The sequence below is a fragment of the Canis aureus genome, chromosome 36 (assembly GCF_053574225.1).
Source record: "Canis aureus isolate CA01 chromosome 36, VMU_Caureus_v.1.0, whole genome shotgun sequence".
Lineage (NCBI taxonomy): Eukaryota > Metazoa > Chordata > Mammalia > Carnivora > Canidae > Canis > Canis aureus.
The window spans coordinates 16,260,549-16,278,762 of record NC_135646.1 but is presented as its reverse complement, the minus strand read 5'-3'; the positions used below and the strand labels follow the sequence as shown (position 1 = coordinate 16,278,762).

At 38.0% G+C, this 18,214-nt stretch overlaps 1 protein-coding gene across 3 annotated transcripts in view; it reads right to left on the bottom strand.

The window, feature by feature from the left end:
* Positions 1-18,214, bottom strand: part of NDUFS1 (NADH:ubiquinone oxidoreductase core subunit S1) — a 32,754-nt gene that overhangs the window by 9,008 nt on the left and 5,532 nt on the right. For all 3 annotated transcript variants that reach the window (XM_077885059.1, XM_077885058.1, XM_077885060.1), the window contains 11 exons: positions 17,564-17,671; positions 16,651-16,727; positions 15,979-16,060; positions 15,758-15,888; positions 15,122-15,307; positions 12,678-12,812; positions 11,946-12,060; positions 10,855-11,000; positions 9,674-9,802; positions 8,273-8,402; positions 5,088-5,248 (listed from right to left, as the gene is read on the bottom strand). In XM_077885059.1, the coding sequence (XP_077741185.1) occupies positions 5,088-5,248; positions 8,273-8,402; positions 9,674-9,802; positions 10,855-11,000; positions 11,946-12,060; positions 12,678-12,812; positions 15,122-15,307; positions 15,758-15,888; positions 15,979-16,060; positions 16,651-16,727; positions 17,564-17,671 (1,400 nt within the window). The remainder of the gene's footprint in view (positions 1-5,087; positions 5,249-8,272; positions 8,403-9,673; positions 9,803-10,854; positions 11,001-11,945; positions 12,061-12,677; positions 12,813-15,121; positions 15,308-15,757; positions 15,889-15,978; positions 16,061-16,650; positions 16,728-17,563; positions 17,672-18,214) is intronic.

Here is an 18,214-nt window from a genome sequence, read left to right as displayed (position 1 = left end):
ACACCAGAAAAAAGTCAAGATGATTTTGAAAACCGAAAAGGGAGAAATTCAAACATCAGTCATAAAACTGTAACTTGGAGAAAACGATAAAATCTTATAAGCAGAAAATAATCCTTTAAAAAAGAGGTCTGGAATAACTATACTCTGAACAACTGGGAATGTGATCTAGTTTGTTATCGCTAACTTTCTTTCTAGAAATGGCCATTCTGAGGACCTTACTGTATATAAAGCAAGTTGTTGTTTTACCTATTTGTTAGGGGAGGAGGGCAGCTCAAACCAACTCCTATTAGTTGCTACTAGTCTGTCAAACTCTGATTGGATAACATCAAAAGCATAAAATGCTCTTAAAAAACTTAACAATAAATGTAAGATTTATGTAATGAAAACTACAAAACAACGTTGAGGGCAGCCTGGGTGGCTCAGCGGTTTAGCGCCGCCTTTGGACCAGGGTGTGATCCTGGGGACCCGGGATTGAGTACCGCGTCAGGCTCCCTGCATAGGGCCTGCTTCTCCCTCTGTGTCTCTGCCTCTCTCTCTTTATGTGTCTCTCATGAATAAATAAAATCTTAAAAAAAAAAAAACAATGTTGAAAGAAATTAAAGACATGTTCATGGATTAGAGGAATCAATACTGTTAAGATGGCAATACTCCCCAGCTGACCTTACAAATTCAGTGCAATCCTTATAAAAAATCATAGCCGAATACTTTATAGAAACTGACAAGCATATGGAATAGCCAAACCTATCATAAAAGTAAACAAAGTTGGAGGACTCATACTTCCCTATTTCAAAACTAATCCCTCTGCCCCTAATAGTTTTTCCTTAATTTCCCTCAGTGTAAGTCTTGATATATCTCTTTCAAAGATGTGGACAGAGACTCACATTAACTTATGAGAGTCCACCTCATCCTGGAAAGCAAACTGAGTAAGCTTAAGTTTGTCTTTACAACAGAAGATACATCCTGGGGCACCTGGGGCTCAGCTGGTTGAGCATCCGACTCTCAGTTTCGGCTCAGGTAATGGTCTCGGGGTTGTAGGATGGGAGCCCTGAGTGGAACTACACGCTCAGTGAGGAGTCTACTTATCTGTCTCTCTCTGCTTCTCTCTCTTCTCATGTGTGCTCTCTCTCAAGTAAATGAGTAAATAAAATCTTAAAAAAAAAAAAAAGATGTGCCCTAATAAACTTTCATAAAAAGGAAATCTTATAAAATCTTTAAAAAAAAATGAAAAACAAGATTAATAAAAATTATAGTGCTCTCCAGAATGAAAACTCACAAAATGATGGAAAAAAAGTTAAGAAATTTTCTATAAATGCAAAGAATGAGAAAAATTATGAGAGAAAAGAGCCAAAAGTCTGAAGGCCATCAATGCATAACAAAAGCTTCTGCATGAGATCCATTAACTAAGTAAAAGTAAACCAATAACCTTTTTCTGAGCTCAAAAGCAAAATTAAACTATTTCAATTTGATGATGGGGAGTAGCTATGATATTCCCAGGCACAGGTAATGACACATCTGAGTGTCACCTACTTATATACTGGTAGAATTTTTTTATTTTTAATTTTTTTAAAGATTCTATTTATTTATTCATAAGAGGCAGGCAGAGAGAGAAAGAAGCAGAGACACAGGCAGAGGGAGAAGCAGGCTCCATGCATGGTGCCCGACGTGGGACCCAATCCCGGGACTCAGGATCACGCCCTGGGCCGAAGGCAGCGCTAAATCGCTGAGCCACTTGGGCTGCCCTAGAATTTTTTTTTAACATCAAAAATAAGGAACCGAAAGGGTGAGCAGACTAACACACTTACATCTACAAAGTCCAGTCATTCTCAGTGACAAAACTGAGGTTACATTAGATCCCTTCTAAAACATTACATGAAAGAAAAGGTGAAAAAAATACTTAGTATTAAAGGAAAAAAGACTGTCGTCTTTATACCCAAGTAGTCATTTGTGAGAAGGAACCAGAAATACAATGTTAGACATCTGGGAATTTTTTTTAAAAGTTACTAATTTTGGGGATCCCTGGGTGGCTCTGCGGTTTGGCGCCTGCCTTTGGCTCAGGACATGATCCTGGAGTCCCGGATCGAGTCCCATGTCAGGCTCCCTGCATGGAGCCTGCTTCTCCCTCTGCCTGTATCTCTGCCTCTCTCTCTCATGAATAAATAAATAAAATCTTTAAAAAAAAAAAGTTACTAATTTTGGTACTCATTCAGAAAAACAGAACTGCATAAATAAAAGTCACAGATGCAAAAGTGAACTAAAAATAAGTAAAAATTGTGGCTAGAAAGGATCCAGAAGTAATTAATACAAATAAACTCTATCTAAAAAATATTAAGGTTTTTTTTTTTTTTAAGATTTCAGAGAGAGAGAGAGAGAGAGTGAGAGAGAGAGAGAAGCAGACCGCTGCTGAGCAGAGAGCCAGACACTGGGCTCAATCTGAGGGCCCTGGGATTATGAACTGAGCCAAAGGCAGACACTTAACTGACTGAGTCACCCAAGCACGCTGAAAATACAAAGTTTTAAAAAATGTTTACATGATGATCTACAATGCCAAACTAAACCAAAGAGAATGGGGCGCCTGGGTGGCTCAGTGGTTGAGCGTCTGCCTTTGGCTCGGGTCATGATTCTGGGGTCCTGGGATTCAGTCCCACATCAGGCTCCCTGTGGGTGGAGCCTGCTTCTCCTTCTATTTCTCTGCCTCTGTCTCTCGTGAATAAGTAAAACCTTAAAAAAAAAAAAAAGAAATAAAACATTGAAATTAATGCTTAAGAATGTATATTCACTTTAAATTTGAAAAATTTGCCTATCATGTTTAAAAGCTTTTAGCCTCAATCCTCAAACAAATTTGAAAAATAATACTTAAAGTAGAAAGGATTATGCAAAATGGGAAACTTCATCTATTAAGGTAAAACTGTTACATTTCTAAAACAAATTGGAAATATGCATTAAGAGCCTCAGAAATGCTTATCGTAGGGACTCCTGGGTGGCTCAGCGGTTGAGCGTCTGCCTTTGGCTCAGGCCTGATCCCAGATCACGAGATCAAGTCCCACACTAGGCTCCTTGCATGAAGCCTGCTTCTCTCCCCTCCGCCTGTGTCACTGCTTCTCTTTCTGTGTCTCTCATGAATAAATAAATAAAATCTTAAAAAAAAAAAAAAAGAAATGTTTATCCTAAAGAAGATACAATAGAATATTACTCAGCCATCAGAAAGAATGAATACCTACCACTTGCTTCGATGTAAATGGAACTGGAAGGTATAATGCTGAGTAAAATAAGTCAATCAGAGAAAGACAATTATCATTTGGTTTCACTCTTATGTGGAATATAATAAATAGTGAGAGGAACTAAAAGGAAAAGGAGGGAAACTCCTCCTTTTCCCTAAATGGGGAAAAATTAGAGAGGAAGATAAGCCATGAGAGACTCCTAACTCTGGAAACAAAGGGTTACAAGTGGGTGGGGGATGGGATAACTGGGTGATAGGCATTAAGGAGGGCACTTGATGGGATGAGCACTGGGTGTAACATGTTGGCAAAATGAATTTAAATAAAAAAAATATATTTTTTAAATTTTTACTTATTTATGATAGTCACAGAGAGAGAGAGAGAGAGAGAGAGAGAGAGGCAGAGACAATACGCAGAGGGAGAAGCAGGCTCCATGCACTGGGAGCCCGACATGGGACTCGATCCCGGGTCTCCAGGATTGTGCCCTGGGCCAAAAGCAGGTGCTAAACCGCTGCGCCACCCAGGGATCCCGAATTTAAATAAAATATTAAAAAAAAATGTTTATCCTTTTGCCCTAAGAGCTCCTTTTAGAAATCCACTGTAAGAAAATAATCTAAAGTTCATAGGTATATGTGTATCACTGCATTATTTATAGTTTAAAACCTAGCATCGATCTACATGTTAACAAAAAATGAAGTGGCTAAGATATTATACATATTCATGATATTAAATAGCCATTAGGGATACCTGGGCAGCGACTGAACATTTGCCTTTGACTCAGGGCGTGATCCCGAGGTCTAGGATGGAGTGCTGCATTGGGCTCCTTATGGGGAGCCTGCTTCTCCCTCTGCCTGTGTCTCTGCCTCTCTCTCTCATGAATGAATAAATAAAATCTTAAAAATAAATGAACAGCCATTAAAGTTTACATTTGCAAGAAATTTTCAATTACAGGAAGAAATTTTATCTGGTAATGAAAACTAATCAAAATCAGAACACAAAACTGTTTACAGAGCATGATTTCAACTATATAACTAAAGAATATTTACACAGGAAAAAGAGAACCAGAAGGAAGTAGCAATAGTAATTATCTATAATCTGTAGAATAATTTCCACTTTCACATTCTTTTTTCTCTTTCCAACTTCCTAAAATACATGTGTATTACTATGTATTTTTGACAAGTGGTGAGGGGCAGCAGGGTGGTGGGGGGAAGATCTCAAGCAGAGTGCAACTCAGAACTTCATCTCACGACCCCTGAGATTATAACCTGACCCAAAAGAGTCAGATGTTAATCCAACCAAGCCACCCAGGTGTTCCAAATGTTTATTATTAATAAAGTCAGAAAAAGACTTCCCTTACAATGAATTCTCAAGTTAGCCTACATTTTTATCATTTAATCAAAGCCAGAGGGCTTGTTGCAATTTTTGAATTAAGGTATACTAATATACATATTTTCAAGATTTTCTCAGCATTGCTATTTCAAATACTTTTTTAAAGATTATATTTATTTGAGAGAGAGAGAGGATGCACGTGTACACGCACCTGCACGTGAGCGGGGGGGCGGGGCAGAGGGAGAAGCAGATTCCCTGCTGACCAGAGAGCCCAACATGGGGCTTGATCTCAGGCCCCGGGATTACAACCTAAACCAAAGGCAGATGCTTAACCAACTGAACCACCCAGATACCCCTCAAATATTTTAAATACTATTTATTATCTTGGGTTCTTCTCACAAGGAAAATAAAATTATCTCTTTCGCATCTGCTACTGAGACATTGCTAAAAATGTTTGTAAATCTAAATATGACAGTATAACAGTAAAACACGTACACAAAATTACTTGAATCTTACAGTATGTACAACAATTACTCAACATACCTATGAAGGATATTCATAACTTTCCAATCACCAGTAACACCACTACTCATCCGAATCTTTTGAGCAATGCTGGAAACAGCTGCAAGAATTGCTGCCCCATCATTTCTTTGGAGTGCAGAACTGCCTAAAACCACCATTGGTTTTTTAGCTTCATTTAATACCTATTTAAAAAAAAAAAAACTTCGATTAAAAAAAAACTTTTTTAATTTGTATCTACACTATGTTGTCCCAAGTTTCAGTTTTAATGTGGAATGTCTTTGATTTTTACTAGTCAACATACAGACATATATATACAACAAGATTTAACCAAAAATATCTCGCTAATGCTACTGTGAAATGAGTTACTAGATAAAATAAATTTTCTAAAAGTAAGTACTGGGAATTAAAGCATTTCCCAGATATCCTTTGGTCAGATTTATGAGTATGTTCCAGAAAAACTGGGCAATGTCCCAACAGAGATTCACACTCCAGTATATCATGTATACAGTCTTCTATCGGCTCACCATGCTCTAGACAAGGAAGAAGATGTAGGGAAAGCAATGAACACTGAACTACAACACAGAATACCTAAAGGTTCTGCTTTAAACTACAGTAACTTCCTGACTGCCAAAACCTGAGGGGAATAATACATCCCAAAAGCAAAGAAAAACTTTGTGGATTTAGTGGAGGACGGAAAACGGAAACCTTAACAGTAAAGCTAAACACTACAGAGCTCACTCTCCTATCCACCCTCACTGAATTAACTGGCCCAAATCAAAGAATCAGCATGAGAATTATGCCTACATACTACAGAGGAGAATAAACGTCCTCCTTGGGAATTTCCCAAGAAAATGTGAATAGTTCAGAGAAATAGTTTTCAATAGCCTTAGAGAAAATGAAAAACATACTCCTCACTTAAAAAAAAAAAAGGAACTGGAAAAGAAACGAGAAATGTACACCATTCCAGAAACAATAAAAAACAAAATAAAATATGACCTTAAATACAGGGACAAGAAAGGCAGGTTACAGGAAATCATACGAAACAAACTGAAAAAGAACAAAGAAAAATGACAGAAAAGATACAAGAGAGGATCCAATATTGCTGTTAGTTTTTTATTGTTATTTCTTGTTTTTTAAGATTTTATTTATTTGACACAGAGAGAGAGATTGAGATTGAAGAGCACCAGGCAGAGGGGAGGGAGAAGCAGGCTCAGAGGGCCCGACATGGGGCTCAATCCCTGACCTTGGGATCATGACCAGAACCACAGGCAGCTGCTTAACCAACTATGCTGCTCAGGTGCCCCAAGAAGGATACTTTTCAATAAGTATTTTTAAATATTTTTGATCACTGCAATCATAATGGTTTTCCTATTCAAAAACAAAGAAATAGATCCCTGGGTGGCGCAGCGGTTTGGCACCTGCCTTTGGCCCGGGGCGCGATCCTGGAGACCTGGGATCGAATCCCACGTCAGGCTCCCAGCATGGAGCCTGCTTCTCCCTCTGCCTGTGTCTCTGCCTCTCTGTCTCTCTCTGTGTGACTATCATGAATAAATAAATAAAATCTTAAAAAAAAAAAAAAAACACAAAGAAATAGGGCTTAACTGCTTTGTACCACTTGATTACATCTAAGGCTACACCATCTCAGAACCATGAGGAGAAGCTCACTCAAACACACATGAATAAGCAAAGGCACTGAGGCAGTAAATCAGGAAGGACTGTCCTTCCTTGAGGACATCCTTGGACATTGTCCAACTGCCTACCCTCTAGAACTGTTATATGAAAAACAGAAACCTCTTACATATTTTAATAATCAGCATTCCATCACCCATACACAAATACTAAAATAAAAAAACCCTCAAATTTTCACAATGAAAGGTCTGCCATGTTCCATTAAAAAGTGACAGAGAACCACCATTAAACATATTCTGAAATTATTAAGTTTCAAAGCTAAAGAACCCAGTATAAGGGTTCAAAACAAATTATATAGATAGTAAAAACAAAATTAGGACAGGGTTGGAAGAAAATATGACTGACATCAGGCTTCTCCACAGTAACAAAAGGCAAGATCTATAAAGTTCAGAGAGAAGGGGCACCCCCGGGTGGCTCAGTGGGTGAGCATCTGCCTTTGGCCCTGGCCGTGATCCCAGGGTCCTGGGGTCAAGCCCCACATCGGGCTCCCAGCAGGGAGCCTGCTTCTCCCTCTGCCTAGGTCTCTACTCTTGCTCTCTCTCTCTCTCTCTCTCTCTCTGTGTGTGTCTCTCTCATGAATAAATAAATAAAATCTTCCAATAAATAAGTAAATAAGATAAAGTTCACAGAAGAAAAAAGTGTGACCCTAGGACTTTGTATTCTACCAAAGCTTTCTTCAGGAATAAAAAAGACATTCTCAAGCAAGAACTCAAAGAATAGTGTACTTACGAGCCCCTCTTGGAAAAGTAAATAAAAACCTATAAATACCAAACAATGAAATGAACATAAATAAAATACTCGGTAATGAAAAAGTCATTAAAAGGACTGGTGAAATTTAAGAATAACTCTCACAGGGCAGCCCGGGTGGCTCAGCGGTTTAGCGCCGCCTTCAGCCTAGGGCCCGATCCTGGCGACCTGGGATCAAGTCCCATGTCGGGCTCCCTGCATGGAGCCTGCTTCTCCCTCTGCCTATGTCTCTGCCTCTCTCATTCTCTCTCTTTCTCTCTGTGTCTCTCGTGAATAAATAAATAAAATCTTACAAAAAATTAAAAAAAAAAAAGAGTAACTCTCACAGTAAAGAAAGATTTCCTTTAACTTCAAAGTTTCAGTTTCACTTCAGCTTGGAGGAACATGAACTCATGACCCTGAGATCATGACCTGATCTGGGATCAAGAGTCAAAGACAACCAACCGAGCCACCTGGGCGCCCCTTACTTCAATTTCTTTTCTGATAATTTCAAGTAAACCTAAACTCTGGTATATAAAAATACCTAGTATATTATGATCTTATTTTTGTCTATCTATTCATCCATCTTGCTCTATACACGAATAGATGATTATGATGTTTCATCAATACTTGTTTGGATTGGTGGGATGTGGGGTAATGTTTTTTTCCATTTTCTTTTCTATATTGCTCTAATTTTGAGCTGTAATCACATATCATGACAAAAACAGTAACTTTTAAAAATAATAATACTTAAAACTCAACAAAAGTAGATATGTGTAACTCAAGAGTACCTCATTGAATGGATGGCTACCAAAAGCAATGTCTTGAAGAATTTTGGGAGAATCTCCCAGATGGTCATATCTGTAAGTGAGGTCCACTGGGCTGCCAATAAGGGCCACTTTTAAGTCATTGTGAAGCCAGCTGAAATAAAAACAACAAAATTTTTAGAGCTAAATTACTAAATTAGCATAGTCACCAGTCTCATCAATGCTAGGGGCTACATCTATTTATGTTACAAATGTTAAAAGCACAAAACAGTCACAGAACATTTAGCCTTAATAAACAGAATTACTGTGTACCTTTCAAAATAATAGTGTTGTAAAAATCCACACCAAGTCAGTGAATTTGCTGTGTAAGAATGCGAACCCTTGGGACGCCTGGGTGGCTTGGCAGTTGAGCGTCTGCCTTTGGCACAGGGCGTGATCCCGGGGTTCAGTCCCACATCGGGCTCCTTGTGGGGAGTCCGCTTCTCCCTCGGCTTGTCTCTGCATCTCTCTCTCTGTCTCTCATGAATAAGTAAATAAAATCTTAAAAAATAAAATGCTAACCCTAATCGAGCTACCAAAACTTTCATTTTAGAATAAATGTTATGTAATTTTTATTTTGCTACATTTACACAGCAGAGTCAATTATCTAATTATCCATTAAGGTAATTTAAATATAGTTAATGAATATAAACTACATCACTCATATTTATTCTCTTTGGGAAGTATGGATCTAGCTCTTTTAAAACTAGTTACAAATGTGGTGACCATATATTCTGTTTCTCTGAGATAGTGTTGGTTTTTATCTGTATCCTGCAGTATTAACAATTCCCCCTTGGGACACCTGGGTGGCTCAGCGTCTTGCCTTTGGCAAGACCCTGGGGCTCTGGGATCGAGTCCTGCATGGAGCCTGCTTCTCCCTCTGCCTCTCTCTCTCTGTGTCTCTCATGATTAAATAAATAAAAATCTTAAAAAAAAAAAATTGCCCCTTTCACTCTCAATAGTGTCACAGTATAAACAATAAATTATGCCAACCTATTCATGAGTCTCTAAGATATGAAAAGATGGAGATATTCTACAAAACAATTGCCTGTGCTCTACAAAAAAAATGTCAAAAAAGAAAACTGAAGAGTCATGACACTAACTGCAATGTGTTACCGGAGACTGGACCCTAGACAGGAAGAAAATCATTATAAAAGAAATTATAGAAAAATTGGTGCATCTTGAATTACTTCAAAATAAGAAGACAAAGTAATAAGTTTGGCAGGAGGAGAGGGAGGGAACAGATCTGTTAGAAGCTGCACTCCAATTATCTTTTGGAGTCTTATTCCCATGAACACTATTAGGAATTAACTAAAAGAGTAACTTTTCGGATGTAAGCCAAGTTATTATATAAACATTTTTAAATCCCTGAATATTATTACTAACCTCTTTCGAATTCTAGCATTAAATAGTGGTGCCTCAAAACGTGGATTTGTACCAACCAGAAGGACAACATCTGCCTCTTCCACACCAGCAATTGTAGTATTAAGAAGATAATTGGAACGCAAATCTGTGCTAGAAATAAATAAAAATACAGGTTTACTTCAAAACTAATACACAATACCAATCCATGCAATATTCTCATGTCAACAAACCCATGGTATTCCCAGACAATACATTATTATGAAGTATTTCTAAATTACATCAAAGTTTCAGATACTTTTTAAAAAAAGATTTACTTGAGGGCAGTGCGGTTTAGTGCCTATCTTTGGCCCAGGGTGTGATCCTGGAGTCCCGGGATTGAGTCCCGCGTTGGGCTACCCGCATAGAGCCTGCTTCTCCCTCTGCCTGTGTCTCTGCGCAGCCCACCCCCCCGCCATGTCTATCATGAATAAATAAATAAAATCTTAAAAAAAAAAAAAAAAAAAAAAGGTTTATTTGAGACAGCATGCGCATGCAAGCAGGGGAAGGGGCAGAGGGAGACAAGCAGATGGTGGGCATACTTGGGGCTCAATCCCAGGACCCTGAGATCATGACCTGAGCCAAAATCAAGAGTTGGATGGTTAACGGACTGAGCCACCCAGGCACAATTCAGATACTTACTAATAACTGGATTACTTCAGTTATTAATTACTCCAGTTATTAATTACTAATCGTTCCTGGCTTGACTTTGGTCTCTACATGAAAAGACTCTGGTGGGTATGATGGAAAATCCAAGCTGTCACATATCATTTATTGATGCCACAGATGTACTTATTTATTTTTTTAAGTAAACTCTACTACCAACATGGGCTTGAACTTAGAAACCCAAGATTAAGAGTCACCCACTCTACCAACTGAGCCAGCCAGGCGCACCAGATATACTGATTTTTTAAATTCATTCATTCATTCATTCATTCATTCATTCATTCATTCATTCATTCCAGACACACCGAGTGGCAGAGAGATAGAGGGAGAAGGGAAAAACAGGCTCCTCGCAGGGAGCCCAATGTAGGACTCCATCCCCAGACAGGGATCACATCCTGAGCCACCCAGGCATCCCAGATGTATTGATTTATACACAACTTGTATAACAACAACCACAACAACAACAAAGCAAGCCTACATGCTAGCTTCATAGTTCTCACCCAGCTCCTGCAGTGGGGAAGACCTCTTCTGTGCACAAAGTGTCAGAGTCCACTCTATTAAGCAAATCTTTAAGAGCTACTAGGGCTTCAGCATCCACCAAGCCACCTGCAATTGCTGCTACATCCTTGCCTTGAAAACTCTGCAACTAGAAACAGATGAAAAGAGTATCACCAAAAAACTTCCATTCAGCAAAGACCACTCTTCAGAAAACAAAACAACAGTCATTTTAAGGTATTAAAAAAAGCAATGAACTTTTGACTAACTGACTAATTATTAACCTAAAGTGAGAAGCAAAGGTCTATGTGAGGCCAAGACTAATAATACCACCAGCTTGGAGGAAAGATATTTGTTTTAAATTAGGAACAAATGGGCCTCATGATGAGGTTTGGAGGATGAAGACTGTGAATTACAGTTAAAGCTTATTCCGAAGTATCTACCATTCCCTCAAGCCCTTTGTGTACACTGCCTTTCTGTGACTAGAAAGCCATTCCTGGGCAGCCCGGGTGGCTCAGCGGTTTAGCGCCGCCTTCAGCCCGGGGTGTGATCCCGGAGACCCAGGATGGAGTCCCACGTTGGGCTCCCTGCATAGGACCTGCTTCTCCCTCTGCCTCTCTCTGTGTGTCTCTCATGAATAAATAAATAAATAAAATCTTTAAAAAAAAAAAAGAAAGAAAGAAACCATTCCCTACATTTTTGCTGACAAGTTTGCATTCATTCTTAGACTTTGTCTGAGTCACCTTATGTAGAAAGACATCTCTGACATGCTAGCCTGGTTAGGCACCCCTCTCAATGCTCTCTCAGACATCACTTCCTGCACGATTCCCCATAGTAGCACATGATATTTGACTATGCATCTTTCCCTACTACAAGATTGTGGGAAGAAGGGGACCATGTGTTAGTGGTCTCTACATCCCTATTTCTAGCATGATGTCTGTCTGGCATATGGTTCAGACATAAAAATAAATGTTTATTAAATGGAAGGCAATCTTGATAAGAGGAAAGAAGTGAAGAGACACATATCCCCCTCTTTGCTACAAAGATATTCCTTGAAAATCACAAATAATATATACTCTGTATTTCAATTTTTTACCATTCCAGCTACACGAGAGAGTGCATCCTCCCAGGTGGTATAGGTTAAAAGCCCCTTTTCGTTTCTGACCATCGGCTCAGTAAGTCTTTGACGTTTTAGCCCATCATAGGCAAATCTAGATAACAGAAATTACACCATTTGTGGAATTCTGCTGAAGAGGCAACTTATAGTTTTCAAACTTAAAGTCTAAAAAAATATTATTTAAATATAATACCTGTTAAAATGTCAAATAAACTGACAAATATTTGGACACAAATAATTACTCCCAAGTTTTTTAAAGAATATTTTTTGATCATCTAAAACTAAAACATCTAAAAAGTGATTTGTATTCAGCTACCTGAATAATCTTAAGATCACAACACAAAAAAATTTGATAGCTGAAGAAGCCAAATCATTTTTATTTAAAAAATTTGAATATCGCGATGTTTTATCAAAATTATGATGTGCAAACTCGAGTGCCTTTTTCCAATGAACAAACTGGAACAGATTAAATATCTTAACCCATTTCAATTTTTCCATCTGGGAGGAAAAATGGTATTTGTCAAAGTTAATATGAAAGCCTGCAATATGAATGTCAGTTTTGTCCAATTCTCCTTATAAACAGTCCAGATTTCAGTAGTCTACATTTATTAACTAATTTGCAATTATTAAAACAGCATTTTATAGTGAAAATTACCATAAAATACACTTTAAATCAATCACAAAAGTTAAGGAAAACAATGCAGCATATACCTGGTTTTATCAGAGATCCACTCTTCATTGATGTCCTCATGCATTCTTGGCAAAATCCTCATCACCTCTCCTGTTCTTGTGCTTACCACAATATTACTTCCAACCGCATCCATGACATCAATGGATTCCGTCTTTCTGAGAAAATAAACACATAGATTTAGTATGCTGATTTTGGCAATAAGAACAAAGCTTCTGCCACCTGACTTATCAAAAAAAAAATTTTTACAATGACTTGCTTTTTTGAATTTCTAAAAATAATGGGACCCAGAGAAATTGCAATTAAAAAAATATCCTCATCTTTGACTACCTCACACAAATTTCTACTGTAAAAAAAAAGGTTTAGGGTCTTCTGGGTGGCTCGGTTGGTTGGGTGTCTGACTGCTGATTTTGACTCAGGTCATGATCTCAGGATAGTGTGTGCAGAGTCTGCTCTCCCTCTGCTTCTCCCTGCAATCACTTGTGCACACTCATGTTCTCTCTCTTATAAATAAATAAAATTTTAAAAAAACAAATAAAGCTTTAGAGACTGTTCTCTGATACAAAAGCCAATGGTGGGGGTCCCTGGGTGGCTCAATGGTTTAGTGCCTGCCTTCAGCCCAGGGTGTGATCCTGGAGACCTGGGATCGAGTCCCATGTCGGGCTCCCTACATGGAGCCTGCTTCTCCCTCTGCTTGTGTCTCTGCCTCTCTCTCTTTCTCTCTCTGTGTCTCTCATGAATAAATAAATAAAATCGTAAAAACAAAAAACAAACAAACAAAAAAAACAAAAGCCAATGGTAAGGGTTCCAAACGGCCAAATCTGGGAAATATGACTATCAAAATAAGTAACAAGAGGGTAAGATTTCTGGTATAACTGATTAAAAAGCCTGGCAAATCTTCCTACAAAAAAGCAAAACTAAAACTAAAACTTTTGTTAATTTAAAACTAAATTAACAAAAACAACCAATTCAGCACTTTGGAAGTTACCAAAGGCATACGCCACCATGAGAAGCTTTTATGCAAGGCAAAACTACTGAACTTCAGTAAGAAGGGTGGAAATCAGTGGTAGTGTGGCTTGGGGCCTGTTCTCATCCCCTTCCCTCCCACCTTGAACAGGTTCTATCAGGCTAGGGTAAGCTATAGAGATGGAAGTTCTTTTCTGCTTGCATTATGGGGGTCTTAAAAGAAAAAGAGAAAAATCTCTACTTAAACATCTCAGCTACGGGTAGCTCAGGTGGCTCAGCAGTTGAGCGCCACCTTCAGGCCAGGGCCTGATCCTGGAGACCCTGGATGGAGTCCCACGTCGGGCTCCCTGCATGGAGCCTGCTTCTCCCTCTGCCTGTGTCTCTGCCTCTCTCTCTCTCTCCTCTCTGTGTATTCTCATGAATAAATAAATAAAATCTTAAAAAAAAAAAATCTCAGGTACATACTGTGCCCCATCCCCATAATCCTTTAATATACATAAATACGTGGTTAAAAACCTAGAATTCTAAGATATTCTCATATACTCCAGTGGAAGTTTAAAAACAGGAGGGTAATTTAATGATATATTTCTAGGACCTTAAAAATATTCAAACTCATTGCAACTACCTACTCCACTTCTCAGTTTAGTAAGAAGAATCAGAGATATAGGGACTCCTGGGTGGCTCAGTCAGTTAAGCGTCTGCCTTTGGCTCAGGTCATCATCCCAGGCTCCTAGGATCAGGGTCCAGGGATGGAGCCCCTTATTGAGCTCCTTGTTTTGCAGGGAGCCTGCTTCTCCCTCTCCCTCTGCCTGCCACTCTCCCTGCTTGTGCGCTCACTCTCTGTCAAATAAAAAAAAATAAAATAAAGCAGAGATATGTAAGAAAATTTTTAACAATTTTTTTTAAAGATTTTATTCATTTATTTGAGATGGGGTGGGGGGAGGGGAGAGTGAGACAGAGAGAGAGAAAGCTAGGAGAGGGAGAAAATTTGAAGCACTCTGTGCTGAGCACAGAGCCGGATGTGGGGCTTGGTCTCACAAACCTTGAGCCAAAGCTAAGAGTTGGATGCTAAACTGACTGAGCTACCTGGCACCACGATAACAATTTTTACCACAGATTTACAACTATACAGAAACAAACTAAATGTCTGATAATAGGAACTGACTAAAATATATCTGCACATGGTTGAAAACATACAATGAGGAGACTATCTTTTAAAAATCAAGCTCATTTTACTCTTTGAAAGATCAAGTGAATAAAATAATTGTGTGGTTAAGTACTTGGGAATTAATTTCCAAGAAAACTATAATTGATTTACACAGGTTCACCCTGTCCTTTAATCTATCTACTTACCTTCCAGTAAGAGGATTGTACTTAAATACATAAAAACTTAGCAGACCAAAACAATCAGAATATAGGAAGGACATGAATCTTAAATTTTTTTGAACAATGGTCAATTAAAGGACAAAAAACAAATTATCAAAAAATCAACAATGAATACCTTGTTTCCCAAGGGCGGGCAGTAAAAGCATAGGGCTTAGAGGTCAGGGCACCTACAGGGCAGATGTCAATGATATTGCCAGACAGTTCAGACATGAACATCTTTTCAATGTACGTGCCAACCTGCATATCATTTCCTCTGCCTGTTGTTCCCAAATCATCTACTCCTGCAATCTCACTTGCAAACCTGCAAGGTAAAAATGTACTGTCAAATGGTCAAATCCAGCAAAATTACCTCCTTTCCTATCTATGATCACAAAGAGATAATGATTTTCAAAACACTAAAAACACACAACTATATTTTCAAAGGTAAACAGTCCTTGAATAAAAGAGAGTTCAATAAATGTTTGTATGTTAGTTAATTGCAGTGTAACACACAGAAAATTGCACAAATCACGTATATAGCTCAACAAGTTATCAGAGTGAATGCTTACAGCTTTTGATTTGTAAATTCAATGCAAATTGATATTTATTGAAAGCGATCAATTCATTTTATTTACTTATGCAGGAAACATTAAAAACATGCCTCTTCTCCCACCAAAAAATGTTGCCATTTTTTCTATTGTTGTTATTCCATCAAATTTGTGAATATTAAGTATGTGAATGATATTCCAGAAGACAGAAGGAAAATCATTACCTGATGCAGCGAGTACACTGTATACATCTAGTCATAATGGTCTTTACCAATGGTCCAATGTTTTTGTCCTCCACAGCACGTTTTCCCTCTAAAAATCGGCTCCTATCACTTCCAAACATCATGGATTGGTCCTTAAGTAGATTGAGAGAATTAATCTAATGCTGCTAGTGAAATCAAAACCGGAGACAACCAAAAAAGATTTATGAAGTTAGACGACATACCTGCAGATCACATTCACCTCCCTGGTCACAAATAGGACAGTCCAGTGGGTGATTTGCTAATAAGAACTCCATCACACCTTCTCTGTATGGAAAATTTTAATATGTAAAATGATATTGTATCATCCTTTCATATAGTATTAAACTTGCATTTATTATCAGAAATGCCAATGCAACCATCATTCTAGTATTAGACACAATCTAAAAAAATGTTTATATAAGTCTAGGAATAAAATATCATTACAGAACATAGAAAATTATGACTGTTAACAATACAAAATTACCCAAAGTTGCTGAATGGTCTTCAGAAATCATTCACATTAATTCAAAATAAAAGCAAATGCACAGCAAAAAGAAATATAATCAGTGCCTATACAATATAGTAATATGTTACTGAAATAATCTCAGTTCAATAAGCCCCAGATTCATTATTCATCACAAGTTGAAAAAGTTACTAAATAAGAGCTGTTAGTGCTAATTCCATTCTAGGCTCAAAAGCATGAACACCTGGCTTAACCTCCTTACTGTGTACTTATTTCCAATGCTCCTATGAGCCCAACCTGCCAACTTTTTCAGAGCTTTTTACTGAATTTTTCATCTATAGGAGGTCTAAATTCTGAAATGAGCAATTTTCCGCTATAGGAAAAGTTACTATGCTAAGTAACATTAAAGTACCTGGCTTTCTTAGATTTCTCTGAGTTTGTTAGGATATTCCAACCTTTCATTACTGGCATGGCACAAGCAGCTACAACCTGGAATTTCAATAAAAAAAAAACCTTTAAGTACTTATATTTACTTATAATTATAAGCAACCCAATATATAAAAACATTAAATCTTACATTTGAAAAGAAGCAAAGAACAGTACTGTTGAAGACTCTATTTTTCAGTTTTCATATTCACAATATGATAATCTGACACTTTATATTTCACTTAGAAAAAAATAAGACATCATACTTCTAAATTCTATTCTCAGGACTCCTGGATGGCTCAGCAGTTAAGTGTGTCTGCCTTGGGCTCAGGGTGTGATCCTGGAGTACCAGGATGGAGTCCCACATCAGGCTCCCTGCATGGAGCCTGCTTATCTCTCTGCCTGTGTCTCTGCCTCTCTCTTTCTGTGTCTCCATGAATAAATAAATACAATCTTAAAAAATAAATAACTGTTTTTATTAGCAGGTACTAAATTAGAACTGTATGAGACAAAATGAAATTAAACTGAAAGTGAACCTCTTCACTGCAATCCCTTTCTCTAGTGAAAATGGAATGGCACTTTCAATGTGCTGCTTGGCAACTCTGCATCTTAGCTGTGTGTCACATAGCCATTTGGAAATACTGGAGCTATAAGAAATCACCTTTAATTTCTAAATCTGTTAGTTATACAGTGCTTGCATTTATAAAGCACTTTCATCAATGCATTTTCAGCTTTGAAATGAACAGACGCAATTGCATACAAACAAAAAATAAATTTATAGATACAATTAAATGGGGTTAGGTTTCTCCACTACAACACTGGTTCTAAATAAAGTTTGCTGCAAGATTTAAGGTTTTCTACCTTCTACTGCATGGTATGGAATTTTAGGTATCAAGTACCTTAGGAGCTTTCTCAATTTCAACCAGGCACATCCTGCAGTTTCCAGCAACAGACAATCTTTCATGATAACAGAATCGAGGAATCTGCATGCCAACCTTCTCACAAGCCTAGAAGACAAAGAAAAAATTTTTTGCATTAGAATAACCTGACCTCATCCTTGTCTAAAACACAAAAGGAAAAAAGAAAAGGTCATCCCCACCTACTTTATTACTCCTGTTTATAAATATTTATAGCTTCATCCATTCTTCGTCCCTGAAGAGATTTCCCTCCTTCTTTGGTCTTTTTTTTTTTTTTTTTCCTTCTTTGGTCTTGATTTCTCCTACCCGTTTGCTCTGAAGCTGCCTCTTCCACAAACCTTATGCGGAAGAAACTGAATGAACCAACCTCTCAGATTGTGCTGAAGGTTTGACTATTTCCACTCTGAACCACTGTCAACAAAGACATCCCTTCAAACTCTTTCCCAGTGGTTGGCTTCATACTTGGACTTCCTCTTTGCTTCGCTTTCCTCCTTTGGATTAGATTCCATCTCACACTGTCTAGCTGGCTATGATCTGCTTCTATATTTGGCTCCATATACCCTACCTGAGGACTCCTATTTCCACTGTGGTTGAAGCTCTTCTCAGTTCACATATGTCTAGTATGGGGGATTA